Genomic DNA, 19013 nt, shown 5'->3' on the forward strand with positions numbered 1-19013 from the left:
GTGTGCTGCAACAGTACAGAAAGCGAACTGAATTTGGGGATGTATAGGCAGAGAAATCTAGCGCAAATCCCAGCAAGCGATAATGACACTGTACAAGGCACTGGTACAATTCTAGTCACTACTACAAGGATATCCAGACATTGAAGTGCAAAAAAGAGTAACCAAACCTAAGGCTTCTGAGATGTTAAAGAGCCTGGGATTGCTTAATCTAGTTTAGAAGGAAGGTACACAGGCAGTTTAGATTTAACTGCTTTTCAGAGGTTGGGGAATGTATGGAACACACTGCTCAAGGAGGCAGTAAACAACTAAATAGATATTGGGAGGGCAATTGAGAATTATTAGTTTGTTTTGGACAGAGGGCCTTTCTGGTTCTGTGTTTTCCCATGTTCCCTCTTCCTGACAGGAACATGAGTAGACCATTTAGCCCTGAGCCTGTTATGCCATTCAATGAAATCATGGCTCATCTGCAACCTAACTCCATATACCCACCTTTGCCTCATATCCCTTAATACCATTGGTTAACAAAAATCTATCAATCTCAGATTTAACAAATGATCTAGCAGCAATTGCCGTTTGGGGAAGAGAGTTCCAAACTTCTACCACCGTGTGTTTCCTAATTTCACTCCTGAAAGGTTCCTCTAATCTTTAGACTATCCCGCCCCCGGCCTTTCCAAACAGCCCAGCCCCCAGCAAGTCCCAGAAGCAACGCCGGAACAAAACGCCTTGGCCAGCCAAAGCCATTGATTCACTGCAAAGAGGACAGATTAAAACCGCGATCAAATCACCCCTTAATCTTCTAAATTCCAGGGAATACAACCCTAGTTTGTGTAATCTCTCCTCATAATTTAACCCTTGGAGTCCGGGTATCATTCTGGTAAACCTACGCTACACTCCCTCCAAGGCCAATATATCTTTCCTACAGTGTGGTGCCCAGAAGTGCTCACAGTGCTCCAGGTGTGGCCTAACCAGGGCTTTGTATAGCTGCAGCTTAACTTCTACCCCCTTGTATTCTAGTCCTCTAGATACAAAAGCCAGCATTCCATTAGCCTTTTTGATTATTTTCTGTGCCTGTTCATGACATTTTTATGATCTATGTGCCTAAACCCTCAAGTCTCTTTGGCCCGTCACTCTTTCCAGCTTTTCACCATTTAAAAAGTACTGTGTTCTAGCCGTTTTAGGTCCAAAGTGGCTGACCTCACATTTGCCACAGTTTTGCCCATTCATTTAATCTATCAATATCTTTGTAATTTTATGCTTTCATCTACACTGCCTACAATGCTGCCTATCTTTGTGTCATCAGCAAATTTGGATATGTGGCTTTCTGTGCCATCATCTAAGTAGTTAATAAATACTGTGAATAGTTAAGGCCCCAACACAGATCCCTGCAGGACACCATTAGTCACATCCTGCCAATTAGAGTACCTACCCATTATCCATACTGCCTGTTTCCTGCCGCTCAGCCAAACTCATAACCAGGTGAATAATGTGCCTTCAATTCCATGGGCTTCAACCCTAGTCAACAGTCTTATGAAGTCCACATAAATAACATTGATAGGCATTCCCCTGTCCACTACTTTAGTCATGTCTTCAAAAAATTGTCAGGCATAACCTACCCTATGACAGTGCTGCACCGTTGGAGGTGCCGTCAATCAAATGAGACATTAAACCGAGGCCCTGTCTGCTCTCAGGTGGACGTAAAATATCCCACACACTATTTCGAAGAGTAGGGGAGTTATTCCTGGTGTCCTGGCCAATATTTATCCCTCAACCAACATAACAAAAACATTATCTGGTCATTATCACATTGCTGTTTGTGGGACCTTGCTGTGTGCAAATTGGCTGCCGCATTTCCCACATTACAACAGCGACTACACTTCAAAAGTACTTCATTGGCTGTAAAGTGCTTTGAGACATCCGGTGGTCATGAAAGGCGCTGTATAAATGCAAGTCTTTCTTTTCTTTACAAATCAATGCTGGCTCTCTTAATCAGCTGAAAATTTTCAAAATGTTCAGTCACTCTATTCTTAATGATAGACTCTAGTAATAACAACAGATGTTAGGCTAACTGGTCTATAATTCCCTGGTTTCCCCCTCACTATTTTTAAATAGTGGAGTGACATGCATAATTTTCCAATCTAAAGGAATGGTTCCTGAATTGAGAGAACTTGGAAGATTATAGTTAGGGTGTTATGTATTGGGTGTTCTCCTCCCACCAGCGGTGGCACTGTCACAGCAGATAAATGGTTGGGGTTGTTCTCTTGGTTAAGCTTTAGCTCTTTGTTCGGTTCTCTCCAGAACCTTCTTTTGAATAAAGCCTCATGTTTGAATCTCTGCGTTCTGAGTTCTAATTGTGTCTAGGTAGAAAGGTACAGACACAACAAAGTGGCGACGAGGATCGGATGAATCTGTGTTGTGGGAACTTTCTTGTTTTCGACTACAAAACACTCGGAACAGAGATTGCAGCATCACATTAACATTACGGGTGCAGTGAGTAAACAGAAATTAAAATTTGAAACGTGAGATGGCTACTATATTAGGAAACATCGGTGATTTTGATGAAAATGTGGAGCAATGGAGCGCTTATACGGAACGTTTTGACTATTTTGTTTTGGCGAATGCGGTGGCAAACGAAAAGGTCGTGCCTACCTTTTTGAGTATAATGGGGGCAAAGACATTCAATTTACTTCGCAGCCTGGTACAGCCAGATAAGCCAGGAACTAAAACATATAAACAACTAGTGGAAATTCTTGGAACACATTTTTCACCAAAACCTCTGGTTATTGCTGAGAGATTTAGATTTCACAAACGGAATCAAGAGGTGGCAGAATGAGGACACAGCCTAAGGTGCCGTCAAAGGTCAAGGCGATCGTGGAGGCCCCAGCACCCCAGAATGTGAGCCAGTTACATTCATTTCTGGGGCTACTTAACTACTATGGGAAGTTTATTCCAGACTTAGCAACATTGCTGAAGCCGTTACACCAGTTGTTATGTCAAGGTTATGTCATGGAAATGGACTGAACTGTGCAACGAAGCTTTCGCCCAAGCAAAGAAAGCATTGCTGAAGTCGGAGGTCCTGACACACTTCGACCCAAAGCTACCCGTGCAGCTAGCATGTGATGCATCACCATATGGTGTGGGAGCAGTCATATCCCACATCATGCCTTCTGGGGAAGAGAAACCTATCGCCTTCGCATCACGCACCTTGAACAAGGCCGAGAGTAACTATGCGCAGATTGAGCGCGAGGCCTTGGGAATCGTTTTTGGAATTCGAAAATTTCATCAGTACCTGTTTGGGAGAAGGTTCGCACTCCTGACGGACCACCGTCCATTGACTTCAATCTTCAGGCCCCACACTGGAATTCCGTCTCTTGCTGCAAGCAGGATGCAAAGATGGGCTTTACTGTTGTCAGGACACACATACGACATCAAATATCGGAAGTCAGACTTGCACGGCAATGCAGACGGTCTCTCGAGGCTGCCCTTGTCTGTTACTCCCCCAGAGCCTCGTCAGATAGACATCTTCTACTTTAGACAAGTGGAGGGAGCACCTGTCACTGCAGTTCAGGTGCGAAGGTACACCCGCAACGATCCAGTCCTGTCTGAGGTAATGGACAATGTCATTCGAGGGAGAGCTATAGGAGATTCTCCTAGTTTGAAACCTTACGTTTCAAAAAGAAATGAGCTCTCCGTCCAGGCAGGTTGTCTTCTTTGGGGACGCCGTGTCATCATTCCGCCACCTCTGAGGGAACCTATACTGCAACAACTTCATACAGGCCACAGTGGGATGGTTCGGATGAAGGAAATGGCAAGAAGCTGCTTCTGGTGGCCAGGTCTCGATGGAAATATTGAGGAGAAAGCCAAAACATGTTCCCCATGTCAAAGGGTCCGGAATGTTCCACAGCTGGCAACCCTACACCCCTGGGATTGGCCTGAAGAAGTGTGGCAGCGAGTACATGTGGACTTCGCCGGTCCTTCCGAAGAGATGATGTTTATGGTGGTTGTGGACGCTCGTAGCAAGTGGCCGGAGGTCGCTGTGATGAGGTCTACCACGGCAGAGAAAACAATTGAGAAACTGAGTGAGATGTTCAGCCATTATGGCTCACCGGAACAACTCGTAAGTGACAACGGTCCACAATTTGTATCACAGGAGTTTGCAACCTTCCTGCATGTGAATGGTGTCCAACACATCAGGTCTGTGCCCTATCATCCCTCTACTAACGGCCTGGCAGAAAGGTTCGTGCAAACTTTGAAGCACGCCTTGAAGGCATCGCAAGGTCAGGGCTCAATCCACCAATGTCTGAACAGCTTCCTGTTGTCCCACAGGAATGAGCCGCATGCCACAACCAAAACTTCACCCGCTTCGCTCATGAAGAGGCAGTTGTGGACAAGTTTTGACTTACTCAAACCTCCAAGGGCAAAGCAGGTTGTCCATCGTCAACAACAAGCTCAAGTTGAAAGGAGAGAGAAAAGAGCCAAGGAGAGACGGTTTCATCCTGGAGAGCACGTCCTAGCTTGAAATTACAACACTGGACCGAAATGGGTTCCTGCTACAGTGATCGCGCAGACGGGCCCTGTGTCTTACACAGTTGAGACTGCTGAGGACGTCGTCTGGAGAAGACACACAGATCAACTGTTGCTAGGAGCAGAGACAGCCACAGAGGCTCCAACGGCTGGTTGGCCTGAACTGTTTCCAGATGATACCGCAAACCAGCATCCTTTGCCACAGTGCTCTTCTCCAACACAGGAAGTCAAAGAGACTGTTCCACCTGTGCAAACTCCTGACTTTCGACTGACACAGGCACCTTCTCTATCTAGGCCTGTGTCAATGCCTACTGCTGTGGAAGCCAGCGATGACCGCCGGTATCCTGTCAGAGAGCAGCGGCCTCCAAGATGCTTGGATCTGTAGGCTTAGTGACTTACCCACAAGACTGGGGCAGAATAAACCCCAGGGTAAAGTCAGGGTTTGAGGCAGTCTACCTCTACCCTTGGTTAGTTGAGTGCATTGAAAGTAACTTACCTGTTGAGGAATAATGTGGACCTTTCATTTAAGAGGGGAGGAATATGTTATGTATTGTGTGTTCTCCTCCCACCAGTGGTGGCGCTGTCACAGCAGATAAATGGTTGGGGTTGTTCTCTTGGTTAAGCTTTAGCTCTCTTTGTTCGGTTCTCTCCAGAACCTTCTTTTGAATAAAGCCTCATGTTTGAATCTGAGTTCTGAGTTCTAATTGTATCTAGGTAGAAAGGTACAGACACAACATAGGGCACCTTCAACGTGCTCACCTGCTTCCTTTAAAATCCTGGGATGGAAACCATCTGGTCCTGGGGATTTGTCACTCTTTAGTGCCATTATTTTCTTCATTACTGTTATTTTGCTTACGCTAATTTTGTTGAGTTCCTGTCCCTGATTCAATATTGGTTTCCTTGGGATTTCCGGCATGCTATCCTCTTTCTCTGCTGTAAATACTGATGCAAAGTAATCATTCAACATGTCTGTCATTTCCTTATCATTGACAATATCACTTACTTCATTAGAAATGTCCTTATTTGTAAATCTGAAAGCAAGTTTAATGTAAAATCTCAGATTAATTTATATAATGATGAAACTCAGGAGCCAATGTAAATTGTAACAACCAGATTTATTCATTAACATTTATACCGACTACACCAACACACACCATTTTTGGCACATCACTATGAACACGCTATAAGTATACAGGACATTCACTGCGTTTATGCAATACCTGGTTTGAGAGCACTGAGTAGACAGAGTAACAGAATATCAAGTATAAAACACCAAAAAATACCAAACAATCCAGCATACATAAAAAAGTTTTTGAGTTCTGAGGAAATACCCGCTAGTCACAAGAAAAACGAATCAATGGACCAGCCGCTGAAGTTCCTGATGACTGGATTCACATTTAAAGAGGTTTTAATACAATAGATGGAACACTAAGTGGAGAGAGCTCATCGATTTGTAGCTACAGTGCGACCTGGACCATACCCAAGTCAATGATGCTGAAGTACAAACCGCACAGTACAGAATTGCATCTTTTTTTTTTTAAAGAAAAAACAAATATTGTGCTCTCACAGTTTTAGAAATTTCCATCTACTCATGGGGAGGGGGTAATCCATGAACTTCCTAACTGTCTCGAACATTATTTGTGCAAGGGGCTTTTGCTCCAACCTCCCAGCTCCTAAGACACTGAGTTGAAATTTAAAGCTGCACAAAACCAGTTATTTTTTGCAGTATTACTTTTTTTTTAAATAGTTAACGATTGAAAAAAAAAATAGCCAACACATTCTACTTCAGAAATGGTGAAAAGTAAGTTGAATGTGAATGCATTTAATTTAACTTACTGACCAACTCAATGAAAGCAAGAAGTGAAAATAGCACATCCAGATAGTCAGGTTGATTGAGAGAAGCGTGGGTTCAGTATTGGTAGATGAGCCCTCACACAGGTACTGTGCTTAATCAGCTCCCAATTCGAGAGCAAAGTGTAAAGTTAGACTTTAGGCTGAAATGAGTATAATCAAATCAACAAGTATGTTATTCTGAAAAGTAAATGGCAGGAATTAGCCACACTGTACAGGGCACATGATTACTGACACCAAACACCAAATATTCAAGTTAAGGACACAAGCCAATACCCAGTACTTTTAATAGGCACCAAGCTACTCACTTTTTAAGACAGAGTCCTCTAGGTCACTGCATTTAGCTGTCAAAGAGGATCATTTGTCATTACATTCTACCCAAGTTATTTCATTAGGAACCCACCTTACAGGTAGCATATGGTCAGAGTTTCAGCAAAGTGCCTGTGTGAGTTCAGCATCCAGCAGATAAATCACTGGGGGAAATTCTGATTGGGGACTTCATCTGAATCCAATTTAATTTTCCAGAATGGAGCAATATTGAGGAGCTCTTTAATCAACACTGCTAAACGTAAAACAAATTGTGAGTCACGTAGCTTTAACAGTTGTAGCCGAGACAGGTTTTCTTACACTCAAGGTCAATCAGCATGACAAGGGAAAAAAGTGCCAGAATTTTCATTGTATCTGAAACCTAGTATTATTAAGCCTGCCACTGAATGGATACCTTCCTATTCCAATGATGAGGCTACCAGCAAACCTAAAAAGTTGCTTAAAAATGATAACGTATAAACAAACACACATTAATAATAAGCACATGTATTCGACAACATTTTTGTAATATTTACAATCAGTTAAAATATTAGACTAAATAAATTAATTTGTTCCTCACTAAAATTTATGAAGTTTTAAACAAATACCAATAACCGGTCAGCTGTAAATGTCTAAAATCAAACGGTTAAGGTACACATTACAAGAAAAGGAAAAGGGAACATAACACAAGTGATGGAAGTTCTAAGTCAAACAGTTAAGACAATTACTGAACCTTTACTCCAGTGACGATGCATTGGAATAAGATTGTCAAATTATCATCCTCCAGGCATATTTGAGCCATACCCAGAACTGGGTGACTGCAAAGAAGCCACAACAATAGCTAACACTGTAACTTAAAAAAAAACGTAAGAAATGAAGAATTGCATGAAGATTCCAGATCTATTTGTTTAATGCTGCTTCATTGTAACAGATTGTAGTATATATATATATATGTTATAATAAAACGGTTTGTATTTCAATCTTCATAATTTGAGTTTAACAAATCCCCCTCAGCAAACACTACTATGTAGTAAACACGTTCAGAAGAGTGTGTACTTGTCACTATTATAGAGGCTGGCAGTGGTTCAGCTGGTAAACAACGCCCACTATACCTGTTAGTGCTGTCTGTCCTGCTGCATAGTGCGCCTTTTTTTTTTGAACAGTTAATACTGATTACAAATAGTTTGTAAATGCATAAAATAGTCCCCTCGTAATAATTTATAGTACATTCAAAAGAGACTTTGTTACAAAATAACCTGTGATATTAAAAACTTGACAATTTTACCTGTTTAAGCATTCGTAACAAGATAGATGAATTGACGGCACAAATAGAAATAAATGGGTATGATCTGATAGCCATTACAGAGACGTGGTTGCAAAGTGACCAAGGCTGGGAACTAAATATTCAGGGGTATTTGACATTTTGGAAGGAAAGGCAGAAAGGAAAAGGAGGTGGTATAGCTCTGTTAATAAATGATGCGATCAGTACAGTAGTGAGAAATGATCCTGGCTCAGAATCTACTGGAATTTTTTGAGGATGTAACTGGTAAAATAGATAAGGGAAAACCAGTGGATGTGGTGTATTTGGACTTTCAGAAGGCTTTCGATAAGGTTCCGCATAAGTGATTAGCGTGTAAAGTTAAAGCACATGGGATTGGGGGTAAGGTACTGACTTGGATAGAGAACTGGTTGGCAGACAGGAAGCAAAGATTTGGAATAAACAGGTCTTTTTCTGAGTGGCAGGCAGTGACTAGTGGGGTACCGCAGGGATCGGTGCCAGGACCCCAGCTATTCACAATATATATTAATGATCTAGATGAGCGATTAGATGTAATATCTCCAAGTTTGCAGATGACTCAAAAGCTGGGTGGGCGTGTGTGCTGTGAGGAGGATGCCGAGAAACTCCAGTATGATTTGGACAGGTTGGGTGATTGGGCAGATGCATGGCAGAGGCAGTATAATGTGGATAAATGCGAGGTTATCCACTTTGGTGGCAAAAACAGGAAGGCAGATTATTATCTGAATGGCAATAGATTGGGAGAAGGGAAGTGCAACGAGACCTGGGTGTCCTTGTGCACCAGTCGTTGAAGGTAAGCATGCAGGTGCAGCAGGCGGTTAAGAAGGCAAATGGTATGTTGGCCTTCGTAGCGAGAGGATTCGAGTACAGGAGCAAGGATGTCTTGCTGCAGTTGTACAGGGCCTTGGTGAGACCACACCTTGAGTATTGTGTTCAGTTTTGGTCGCCTTATCTGAGGAAGGATGTTCTTGCCATGGAGGGAGTGGAGCGAAGATTCACCAGACTGATACCTGGGATGGCAGGAATGACGTATGAGGAGAGATTGGGTCGATTGGGCTTATACTCGCTGGAGTTTAGAAGAATGAGAGGGGATCTCATTGAAACTTATAAAATTCTAACAGGACTAACAGACTAGATGCAGGAAGGATGTTCCCGATGGCGGGGGAGTCCAGAACCAAGGGTCACAGTCTAAAGATAAGGGGTAAGCCATTTAGGACAGAGATGAGGAATTTCTTCACCCAGAGAGTGGTGAACCTGTGGAATTCTCTACCACAGAAGGCAGTTGAGGCCAATTCATTAAATATATTCAAGGAGTTAGATATATTTCTTAAGGCTAAAGGGATCAAGGGATATGGGGAGAAAGCAGGGACAGGGTATTGAATTTGGATGATCAGCCATGATCTCATTAAATGGCAGAGCAGGCTCGAGGGGGCGAATGGCCTACTCTCCTGCTCCTATCTTCTATGTTTCTATACTGAGGAGGACTGCAATAAGTTACAGGAGGACATTAATAAACTTGTAGAATGGGCATATAATTGGGAAATGAAGTTCAACACAGATAAATGAGGTATTACATTTTGGTAGGAAGAATAGGGAGGTCACTTATCACTTGGAGGGTGCGAGTCTAGGTGGGGTAGAGGAACAAAGGGATCTAGGAGTACAAATACACAAATCACTAAAAGTTGCGACACAGGTTAGCAAGGCCATAAAAAAAGGAAAACCAAACACTAGGGTTTATTTCTAGAGGGCTGGAATTGAAAAGTAGGGAAGTTATGCTAAATCTGTATTGAACCTTGGTTAGAGCACACTTAGAGTACTGCATACAGTTCTGGTCGCCATATTATAAAAAGGATATCGAGGCACCGGAGAGGGTGCAGAGATTTACAAGGATGATACCAGAAATGCAAGGGTATACATATCAGGAAAGGATGAACAGGCTGGGTCTCTTTTCTCTTGGAAAGAGAAGGCTAAGGGGTGACCTAATAGAGTAAAATTATGAAAAATTTTGATAAGAGTGGATACAGAGAGAATGTTTCCACTTGTGGGGAAGAGCATAACTAGAGGTCATCAATATAAGACAGTCACCAAGAAATCCAATAGGGAATTCAGAAGAAACTTCTTTACCCAAAGAGTGGTGAGAATGTGGAACTCGCTACCACAGGGAGTGGTTGAAGTGAATAGTATAGATGCATTTAAGTGGAGGCTAGACAAGCATATGAAGGAAAAGGGAATAGAGGGTTATGTTGATAGATTTAGATGAGGAAAGACTGGAAGAGGCTCGTGTGGCGCATAAACGCCGGCATGGACTGGTTGGGCTGAATGGCTTGTTTCTGTGCCATATATCCTATATATGTAGAATCAGTTTGGGTGTAGATAAGAAATAGTAAGGGAAAGAAGTCACTGGTGGGAGTAGTCTATAGGCCCCTAACAGTAGCTACACTGTAGCACATAGTATAAATCAAGAAATAATGGAGCTTGTAAGAAAGGTACTGCAATAATTGTGGACGATTTTAATTTTCATATAGATTGAACAAAACAAATAGGCAAACTAATGGGACTAAAGGCTGACAAGTCCCCTGGACCTGATGGCCTGCATCCTAGGGTCTTAAAAGAAGTGGCTGCAGAGATAGCGGATGCATTGGTTGTAATCTACCAAAATTCCCTAGATTCTGGAAAGATATTTGCGGTTTTCCAATCCGCTGGGACAATGCCCCTATTCAAGAAAGGAGGGAGACAGAAAGCAGGAAACTATAGGCCAGTTAACCTAACATCTGTCATTGGGAAAATGTTAGAATCCATTATTAAGGGAGTAGTAGCAGGACATCTAGAAAATCACAATACAATCAGAGTCAACATGGTTTTATGAAAGGGAAATCGTGATTGACAAATTTATTAGAATTCTTTGAGGATGTAACGAGCAGGGTGAATCAAGGGGAACCAGTAGATGTAGTGTATTTGGATTTTCAGAAGGCATTCAATAAGGTGCCACATAAAAGGTTACTGCACAAGGTAAGAGCTCACAGTTTTGGGGTAATATATTAGCATGGATAGAGGATTGGCTAACCAACAGAAAACAGAGTCGGGATAAATGGGTCATTTTCAGGTTGGCAAACTGTAACTAGTGGGGTGCCACAGGGATCAGTGCTGGGGCCTCAACTATTTCCAATCTATATTAATGACTTGCATGAAGGGACCGAGTGCACTGTAGCCAAATTTGCTGACAATACAAAGATAGGTGGGAAAACAAGTTGTGAGGAGGGCAGAGTCTGCAAAGGGATATAGATAGGTTAAGTGAGTGGGCAAAAATTTGGGAAAATGTGAGGTTATCCACTTTGGTAGGAGAGAGACTACAGAATGCTGCGGTACAGAAGGAACTGGGTGTCCTCGTATATTAAACACAAAAAGTTAGCATTAGGAAGGCAAATGGAATGTTGGCCTTTATTGCAATGGAAAGGAATATAAAAGTAGGGAAGTCTTGCTACAACTGTATAGGGCGCTGGTGTGATCACACCTAGAGTACTGCGTACAGTTTTGGTCTCCTTATTTAAGGAGGGATATACTTGCATTGGAGGCAGTTCAGAGAAGGTTCACTAGTTTGATTCCTGAGATGAAGGGGTTGTCTTATGAGGAAACTCATTGAAGTTTAGATGAATGAGGAAACATAAGATTCTGAGGGGGCTTGACAAGGTAGATGCCGAGAGGATGTTTCCCCTCGTGGGGGAATCTAGAACTAGGGGGCATAGTTTCAGAATAAGGGGTCGCCCATTTAAGACGGATATGAGGAAGAATTTCTTCTCTCAGAGGGTCATGAATCTTTGGAATTTTCTACCCCAGAGAGCTGTGGAGGCCGAGTCAGTGAATATATTCAAGGCGGAGATAAGACAGATATTTGAGTTACAGGGGAGTCGAGGGTTATGGGGAACAGGCAGGAAAGTGGAGCTGAGGCCAAGATCAGATCAGATGAATGGCGGAACAGGCTCGAGGGTCCGAATGGCCGACTCCTGCTCCTATAACTTATGCTCTTATGAGGTCTAAGTTTACATACTCATCATTATAGAGTTCAGCAGCCCTGCTTTCAGGAAATTGCGTTTAGTATGTTTACAGATTATGAACTCACTGTATGAAGAATGAGATTTAAAAACATACCACCTTGTGATTTCAGCATTAATCTGCATTGTCTGTCAGAGATTTAATTTGTGCAAGTGGGAAGGGTTTCTTGCGAGGAACTGCTATCGAATGCTTTGGATTGCTAACCCATCCCAACACTTCTCATGTAACCAATACCTTGCTGCAACCAGTTTGAAAAATCACAGTTTAATTACATCACAAACTTTTTTTTAAAACAGAGATGAGGGGGGAAAAAAAAACTTTCAAAAAAGAGGGATAAACATAACCAATTGGTTTGAATTACCATGGTGTTTACCCGATGCATTTCACATCAATCTCTCTATGGACTTTATATGCTCACTATCCACTGAAGTTCAATACATACATTCCCCAGGCGTGGTATAAAAAGGTGTAAAATGAAAGATTATCGACCTTACAGCGAATTATTCATTCTTCAAATCATGGAATCGTAGAATCAGAGAGTACAGCACAGGAGGCCATTCGTCCCTTCGCGCCTGTGCCAACTCTCTGAAGAGCTCTCCACGTAGTCATATTCCCCTGCCCTTTTTAAATATTTATCTGCTTCCCTTTTAAAAGCGGTTATGAATTCTGCTTCCACCACTGTTTCTGGTAGGGCATTCCTTGTTCTAACAACCTTCTGCATAAAGAAATTTCTCCTAACCGCTCCCTTTGCTGTTTCACTGATTATCTTAATTTTTTGCCTTCTAGTTACCTACTCACTGACCAGCAGAAATAGTTTTTCCTATTTACTTTATCATAACCTTTCATAATTTTAAACTCCTCTTGGATCTCGTCTGAACTTTCTTTGTTCTAATGAAAAAAAGCCAAAATTTCTCTATCACTTCTCCTACCCAAACCCTCTCATCCCTGGTATGATCTTAATGAAGCTCTTTCCCATGGCCTTGACATCCTTCCTAAAGACACCAAAACTGGACACAATATTCCAGCTGTGGCCGAAGCAATGATTTGTATAGGTTTAGCACTACTCCTTTTGTTTTTGTACTCTATAATCCCTATTTATAAAAACTGGAACCCCCGTATACCTTTTTCCAGTTTTATCCTGGCCAACATTTATCCTTCAACCCACACCTATAACAGATGATCTGGTCACATATCTCACTGCTGTTTGTGGAAGCTTGCTGTGCGCAAATTGGCTACTGCCTTTCCTACACTTCAAAAGTACTTCATTGGTTGCAAAGTGCTTTGGGACGTCCAGAGGTCATGAAAAACGCTATAGAAATGCAAGTCTTTCTTTCTTTCCACCTTGTCCTCCCAATTTTGAAGAATGGAATGGCCTGCACACACCACTGAAGCCACTGGGAGCTGGAAATACATTTTTACAGGGGTGGGGGGGCAGAGAAATTACTGGTACAATGTCTGTAAGACACTATAATGTCATGTACTTGGGGACATCACTGCTCCCCTCATGGACTATAAAGGAGTGCAATGTCCACACAGCATCATAATATAAGAAAATCCAGAGCACTGGATTGAGAATGCTCCTCCGTTCAAAGGATGAAGACTGTACAAGGTTATTCTTCATTCCAATGCATTGTCCACACACTGCTTGAGACTGACAAAATAATGACTATTAAGAAAAAGAGCAGTGATCTGACTGCAACTGATGGGATGGATCTGGCAAAGTGTACATTGTCCATGGCTGCTAGGTCCAAATGCATGTAGCCACACACAAGATCACAGTATACAGCATAGGTAATGAGTTATTCTATCATTTACTAGATATTGGGCAGTAAAGGAGTACTCCAGTTTGTAGGGGCCACAAGGTCAACTTGAGGGACAATGAATTTGAGTGACTATCTAGTGCAGACAAGTGAAATAGTAATCCAAGATAGCAGATACACCACAGAAGAGGAGGCAAACTTGCTGTGAATTGCATCACTGTACAGATATCCTCCAGTGGAAGGCTTGTGAAATATCTAGAGGATATCCACCATAGCTGGGGGGGGGGGGGTGGCAGGGAGACCCTGATCTAAGAATATTCCTCTTCAACAGCCAGGCTGGGTCCAAACGAAGAAACTGACCCAATAATCCCCTTCCTTCAGGGAGGTACGGTTAAATGGTTACTATTCAATTCTAGGATGTTTGTGAACTGCCAATTCTGGAGCCAATATGGGTTTATCAAAATGACTGTTGCTCTTTCTGTTCTGATCTTCCAAGGTATCCTGGAGATCAGGGGAACCAGAGGAAATATTTATTTCTAGTGAAAGAAAGAAAATACCTACCCTCCCTGCCAACTTGTCTTCTGAACAGTTGAGCATGTGAAACAACAGGGGTGACTGTTACCATCAGACCAAGAACACAAGGATGACGTTCTGTTGATATCTGATCTCCTGTCAAGTCTTTGTAAGACTACAAAATCTTTTCTCAGTCTAAAACAAAGCCACCTGTAAACATTATATCAGCTTTGGCTCTAGTCGAGAATTCCCCAAAACCAGGAGGATTTTGCCCTCCCATGGATCTCATATCACGGAGCAATTCTTCAAAGGACAGATCTTTAAGATGGTAATTGACTTAGATTGGACACTCAGGTAATTCTAAGAGTTCACATACAGCCTTGCCCAAATGGACAAAAGAGTGTTAAGGCACATGCGAAGATTTTCGACATGCATATGGTGAGGTTCCATGCTTGGAACACAGACTCATAAAATGACCCCTGGTTTATTCAAGATACAGACAGGACCTAAAGAATGTTGACTTTCACAGTCTTGTACAGCCTATCAGTGACAGTTCCTAAAATTCTGGTTTCATAGTTGCAATTACCTTCAGCCTTTCCTCAGGATCCAGGTTATTCACAAAATACCTGCCTATTGCTGCAGCCCATCTAAGGCTGCAACATTTTTGCGCCTATCCTTGATTTAGGTCATTGACGAGAGCTTCCAGTCAACAGGCTGCTTGGTCAACCATCCATTGAGACTCTGCACATGTGTATGATTTCCACATGTGCAGTGGCTTTAAGGTCATCTTTGGAAGCAGTTCCATAATATCAGAGGACCAATATTGAATTCAAATGGGATGAGTGATGCTTTGTAGTAGTATTAAACTCAGCTTCATTGTTATATGGCATATTGTGAATTCATAGCGTTCTACTTTCTATTCTGAAATGCCGTGCAAATTACAGGTCGGCGCACTCTTTGGGATCAAATTTTTTTCTGGTAAACAAGCATGACTTGCATTTATGTAACATTTTATCACAAATCAAAACACTTCATAAGCACTGGATTACAGTGGCTGGTAAACAGTAGCCAACTTGCACGCAGCAAGATCCCACAAAGAACAATGAAATGAATAAATGACCAGTTAGCAGTATTGGGTTGAATGAGGACTGTTGACCAGGACATCTCCCTGCTCGGGGTTCATCATCTCCTCCAAAGTATGGCACCTCCAACAGTGTTAGACTGGAGTATCAGCCTGGGTTATGCATTCAAACCCCTTGGCACAGGGCTTGAACTCATAACCTGCAAACCCACAGATGAGAAAGTAACTCACTGTGCAAGCTGACACACTCATTCAACACCTCTTCTTCATTAACATACAAGCAGAATTGCTTAGATAAGGGGAATATACACTTTAAACTTTTAGCACAGAGCTATTCATAAATTGATTTACAAGCTGCAGTCTGTTGGCAGAAAAAGAAAATCAAAGAATAAAGTGCAGTGAACATTTCCATTTTTTTTGCTCATCTCCAAGAAACTAGCTTTAATCAACTCATAGCAACAGAATTCTGAAGATTAACGCTGAAAGGATCAATTTCACCAGAATTAAGACTGTCACTCAAAAGTATGCCATTTCCCACACTTGGTTAAAAGTATCTTCAAGTGTAGAGCCCACTGAGCACGTACAAAAATTCAAGGTTAGGGCAGCCCACTAGCTGCCATGCCCGAGGACTTGGACTTCCCCAAGGTGGTATGTTTGCAAGTTTTAGCTGCATCACCTGGCAAAGGAGGATAGGCAAACCCTGTCTGGCAGGGGGGTGGTGGGATGGTTGGTCCTTGGAAGCTGGCCAAGGAGCAGAATACTCCGCGGGGTTCTCCCGATATCCTGCCTCAACCTTGGCTTAGGCAGCTGTCTCTGCTCTTTCTTCGGGGTTTCTGCTGATCTTCTGTTGAAGTTATGGCAGGGGAGGGGGAGAACCCCTGCAGAAATTCTACCCCTCGGGCCTTTAGAATGCAAATCTAGTGTGAAAATAGGAATTGGCAGTGCCAGTGCTGTGATTTGACTGGTTGTCACCAGTATCATTATTTACACAAAGGTCTTATCACCCTGGTGAATGTTAACATTTTACAATTTTAAATTTAACGCAATGCTATCTAAAACTTAGAGTCATAGTCATAAAGTCATAATGGCACAGGAGGCCGCCATTCGGCCCATTGAGTCCATGCCAGCAAATTTTGCACATTACTAAATTAAATAGCCTCACGAAAGTGCATAATGAAGGAAATATCATCCACAAACATTGGCAAATTCTGTTCAACTATACATGCAAAGCAACAATCTTCCACAGCGTTTTAAACACTTCTGGCATCTGCCACCAACACCACTTTACCTTTGAAACCATACAAAATGATACATTAGCAAAACAGCTACTTGCAATATCTAGCACGAAACAGCTCTATTAAATTTACATTAACTTTCAGTATTTAGTTCATATCCTTACAGATCTGCAAGAGAGTTTTCTTGTACATTGTTTCCTGTAAACTGCCTTCCTATACTGTAAATACTTTATATGTTAATATATCAAACTGAAAAGGAAACAAGTGCATTAATTCAGGTGCTGAAATGTTTCAATATGAATTTCTAATTTTATGCAGGTCCTTTAGACCACCCTCAGTCGAAGACTGGTCAGGGAATTCATTGTCCGGTGTCTGGCAATTCTGTTTTGCAGTCAGCCACTAGAAGATGCTCAGGAGCAGCACAGGTCAATTTGCCCTTTCACATGTCGCTTCCTCTCTGCCCCTGGAGAGCCTGCACCAAGTTTGGGATTTTGCCAATTGAGCTGCATCACCACCAATGTCCTTCACCACTGATAATAGTTATAATCAGCAAATTCAAAGGCAAACATGATGATATCACCTTAGCAATCAGAAACATGAATTAAGGTCATGTAGATTAGTGAATATAGGGACCTCAGTACAGGCTAGCATAAAGCCAGCTCGTTACTTTAGTAACCAGCTCCATCTCTGTATTGGTAAATGTTGAAATAACTATCCCACAGTTTGCACTGCAGAAGTGCAGCTACTTATCTTCAGAGACAATAATCCTGGTACTGCAAACAGAATCAACTTAAAAAAAAATATCTGCTTCATTTTAAAGAGATAATGAGAACACAATATTATTTATAGCTCCTAATCATTAAAGGAAAATCGGGAGGGGTGCATCACAGGCTGAAAATTGAATTTTACCCCCAATATCTTTAAAAAATAATTTCCCCCTATTTTCCCCACGACCCCCCCCCAAACAATGTACTAGTCAACCTCTGTATCCATGTACTCCACCTTGGTGTCAAGGACTGATGCTCTGGCCGGCATCTCCCCAATTGCATCAACCCCTCTCCTTGGGTCAACCTCTAGGAGATAAAGTTATGCGATCCCAGGAAGGACAGCAGACTTGGCCAGTTCGCCCTCTCTTTTTCTAGACCAACAGCTTTCCCTCTCACTCCTAGACAAACTTCTGCTGTGGGACTCTTATCTTTACCCCCTACCCCATTGTAAAGAGGCCACAAATGGTTTCCCTGCCTGATTTCTATTGGGGAGGAGCAGAGGGAAGGCAGGCTAGCACTCACTGGCTGTGAACGCACCACCGGCCCTGCATTTATTCGCTAGGAGACGATTCCGGACCGTCACTGGGGACATCACTAGCATTTGCCAATCAGTCGTGCACAGATGCATTCAGCAAGTCACAGATGCACTGGCTGCTACAGCAAGCTAGTTAATCACCGGCAACATGCCAGGGCATTGCAATTTTACAGAGCGGTAGGATGCCCCAAAGTACAGGGACTCTCTCTGTTCCTAACCAGGTTAAATTCAAATGTCCCAGGTCGGTCCATCACCTAAACACACTTGATTCATTTGGTTGACATGTGTCAATTGTCAGCGAAGCCCCGGAAAGAAGGTTGTATGGAAGCAGGAGGTTCAACTTGAGGGATGGGGAAAGCTCGGCATTCAAATCATGTCTCTTGCTGGCTAAAAGGAAGCTAATGCCCTTTGGGAGAAGAAAAATTTATCCAAATTCTTATTATGCTGCACACCAGAAATTAAATATTGTGGTCCCATAATCTGAGGTACATTTTTTAAAGTTAACGGTTCAAGATTGCTGCTCAATTACTACTTAAAGTTTAAACTAAAGTCTGTTTACTATGAAAGTAGAGCTCCTGTTTGGCTATGACTCCTTCATCTTTTCTAACAACCGGTTAGTAAACGTGTTACTAAAAATTGTTAGTAGTGAAACAGATCTGAATGCTAGATTACTAAAAGATGTTCAAGTGTCATGTCTCACTAGTGTGGCGTAACGGAGGTTTAATGGCAACTACAGGAACTGTAGGCTTTTCGGATCGATTTTCTGTATTTGGCATTGGGAGTTTTGGAACAAACATTTTATACCCGGATAGACTGCCATTTTGCTGGTTGGTTGAAATGTCAGTACTTAGACTTGCTGTTGGGGCTATAGGATAACGAGGATTTTACTTGTTTGATATGATTTGGAACTTCCAATCCTGTATGAAGAGTCACCTGTTGGAAGAAAAACACATGATAAAACAGGACGCCAGTAAGTGCAAATAATATGCTCTTTAGTTTACATGCAGCAGCACTGCAGTTATGAGCTTTTTTGGAATGCACTGTTAGATCTACAATTGTGAAACCAGTCTGCCCTATTCAGTACTTGAGTCAATGTG

General features: G+C 42.2%; 1 protein-coding gene across 2 annotated transcripts in view; it reads right to left on the reverse strand.

Moving 5' to 3' along the window:
* Positions 1-5617: 5617 nt before the first annotated feature.
* trim67 (tripartite motif containing 67) overlaps positions 5618-19013 on the reverse strand; it is a 75326-nt gene continuing 61930 nt past the window's right edge. For both annotated transcript variants that reach the window (XM_085996753.1, XM_085996752.1), the window contains exon 10: positions 5618-18849. In XM_085996753.1, coding sequence (XP_085852879.1) covers positions 18757-18849 — 93 coding nt within the window. In that variant the 3' untranslated portion in view covers positions 5618-18756. The remainder of the gene's footprint in view (positions 18850-19013) is intronic.

The sequence above is a fragment of the Somniosus microcephalus genome, chromosome 9 (assembly GCF_052327205.1).
Source record: "Somniosus microcephalus isolate GS21.2 chromosome 9, FLI_Smic_1.0, whole genome shotgun sequence".
In the NCBI taxonomy this organism is placed as follows: Eukaryota; Metazoa; Chordata; class Chondrichthyes; order Squaliformes; family Somniosidae; genus Somniosus; species Somniosus microcephalus.